The 2,629-nt window shown below is 69.6% G+C and overlaps 1 protein-coding gene across 1 annotated transcript in view; it reads left to right on the top strand.

Moving 5' to 3' along the window:
* The first annotated feature begins 2,317 nt into the window (after positions 1 to 2,317).
* Positions 2,318 to 2,629, top strand: part of ERBB2 (erb-b2 receptor tyrosine kinase 2) — a 13,622-nt gene continuing 13,310 nt past the window's right edge. Inside the window, exon 1 of the mRNA XM_057386666.1 lies at positions 2,318 to 2,495. Within this exon, the coding sequence (XP_057242649.1) occupies positions 2,408 to 2,495 (88 nt within the window). The 5' untranslated portion in view covers positions 2,318 to 2,407. The remainder of the gene's footprint in view (positions 2,496 to 2,629) is intronic.

Genomic DNA, 2,629 nt, shown 5'->3' with positions numbered 1-2,629 from the left:
GGGGAACGGGTGGGGGTTCACCCCATGGCATCAGAAAACACCCCCCAGGCCTCACTGGGCATCACTGAACAATCTGTGGGACACCCCAGATGACCAGAAGCACGGCCCAGTAGCTCCCAGTATGGCCCAGTGTCCCCCCGGATAGTTCAGTGATACCCAAATCGGCCCAGCACCTTCCTCAGTGGCCCCCAGTATGGCCCAGTGACCCCACTTCACAGTCCAGCACCTCCCAGGATGGACCAAGAATAGCCCAGTAGCCACCAGCATGACCAGTATAGCCCGAGTGACCATGAACACGTCCCCAGCACGGCCCAGTGACCCCCAGTACGGCTCGGTGACCCCCCAGTATAGCCCAGTGACCCCACTTCACAGTCCAGCACCTCCCAGGATGGACCAAGAACAGCCCAGTAGCCACCAGCATGACCAGTATAGCCCGAGTGACCATGAACACGTCCCCAGCACGGCCCAGTAGCCCCAGTACACAACCAGCACAGCCTGGTGCCCCCCAGTATCGAATCGGCACCATGCAGTGACCCCCAGCACGACCCAGGGCTCCCCAGTCCCCTCAGTTCGACCCCAGTGCCCCCGTGGGCGTGGCTTCTAGGGGGCGTGTCCCCCAGAGAGGGCGTGGCCTCAGGGCCCGCCAGCCAATGAGCGCGAGGGGGCGGTACCTGTCAGGCCCATGTACAGCGGTTGCCGGGCGCGGAAGTGCCGCAGCGCCGCCCCGGAGCAGTTCTGCCGCTCGCAACGGCTCAGGCACTCCCGGTACAGCGGTTCCCGATCCCCCTGCGAGCCCCGGGCCGGGCCCGGCGCCGCCGCCGCCATGAGAAGCAGCAGCAGCAGCGCGGCCCGCGCCGCCATCGCCGCCCGGCCCGGCCGCTTCCGGCCCGCCCCGGAAATGGGGGTGGCGCGGGGCACTATGGGATATACCGCCCCCCGCCGGCCGCGGGAGCTGATGGGATGTARTCCCCCGAGTGGGAGAATCATGGGATATATCACCCCTTGTTCTGTCCGCAGAGGCTCATGGGATATACCCCCCTATGTTACGCTCTGCGGAGGCTTATGGGATATATCCCCCCAATGGGGCTTGGGGGTTCCGGGGGTCGCGGGGACCCCCGGTGTCCTGCGGGGCTCGGGACCAGTTCAGGGCCCGTGGGCAGCGCTGCCTCAAGAACTGAATAGCCCCGGCCAGGCGGGACCCCCGGCAGCGGCCGTGGCATGCGGTCCCCATGGCGGCCTGGCCTGAGGTGACTGTGATTTACTGTGTCCCCATTCCTGCCCCTATGGCAGGCGGGACCCCAGCACCGAGATCCTCCTCTCTGGGGACTCCTCCCTCGTGGCAGCCTCGGTGGCACATGTGGAAGCACCCCAAGGGTACCTGAGGGGCAGAACCCGTCCCGTGTGGGGGTCGCATCCTGGCCCCCCATCCCGGCTGCTCCGGGTGCCATGCCTGGCTCTGCCCKGCCGGGGGTGTCGCATGAAGTCCCCACGTGTGGGGGTCCCCACGTGTAGAGGAGCCCCCATCCCAATTCCCTGTGCGTGCCCAGAGCAGCAGGTGAAGGTGGAACAGGTGGGGGGACAGGTGCCAGCTCTGGGTCACCTCATCGGGGACTGTCCCTGTCACCCAGAACTGTCCCCAACCCCCTGCACCATTCCTGGGTGCCAGGTCTGCCCCTCCACCCCCATAACTGTACCCCCAGACCCACGAGTGACATTGCCATCCCTCCTCCCTCACATGGGTGGCAGTCAGGTGAGGGGACAGGGATGGAGGGTGTGACSCCCTCCCCCCAATTCATGCGACCCCCGGGATCGCAGCAGAACCCCGGGACAGGGGAGCTCCGGGGCTGGGGAGTCCTTGGTGCTYCCCGGGGAACGGGAACGGGGGACCCCGGGGTGGAAAGCCCCCGGTCCTCGGTGCTGGGGAGGGATGGGTTGGAGCGGGGTCCGGGATGGGGRTTCCGGTGCTCCGAGGGGATGGAAAGCGGGATCAGAGCCGGGGGACCCCGGTGTTCCCGGGGAGGGTACGGGGGGTGCTGGGGCGAGGGATGGGAAGGGAGAACGGGGGGTCCCCGGTGCTCCCGGGGGATGGATGGAGGTGATTCCCGGTGCTACGGGGGAGTGCGGGGCGGGAGGTGCGCGGTGTTTTTGGGGGGATGGACTCGGGGGAACCCGGAGCGGGGGGACCCCGGTTCTCCGAGAGTTTGGAGGGGATGGAGGAGTGCCCCGGTCCGGACCGGTGGGAGCGCGCGGGGGCGGCGGGAGCGCGCGGCGCGCCCTCGCCCGGGGCCGGGACCGGGATCGGGATCGCGAGGCGGAGCCCGGGAGCGGCGGGGAGGCGGCGGCTCCGGCTCCGCAAACTTTCCCGGAGCGGCGGCGGGGCCATGGGCCGCGGCCCGCGCTGAGCACCATGATCGCGGCCGGGGGCTGCCTCGGCGYCGGGCTGCTGCTGCTGCTGCTGCTGCTGGCCGCCCTCTGCCCCCCCGCCGCCGCTGAAGGTGGGTCCCACCGGGGAGCTCCGCGGGGACACCGGGGACACCGGGAATCGGGGGGACTCCGGGCCGCGGGAGCGTCCCCCGCGCCGCGACTTCGCGCAAAGTTTTGTACGGGACCGAGCGGGACCGGGGGGGCA

This window comes from Malurus melanocephalus, unplaced genomic scaffold (genome assembly GCF_030028575.1).
Source record: "Malurus melanocephalus ecotype Western Australia unplaced genomic scaffold, MMel_1.1 scaffold_1027, whole genome shotgun sequence".
Lineage (NCBI taxonomy): Eukaryota > Metazoa > Chordata > Aves > Passeriformes > Maluridae > Malurus > Malurus melanocephalus.
Note: the sequence above shows the minus strand (reverse complement) of the source record. Positions and strands in the feature narration are given on the sequence as shown.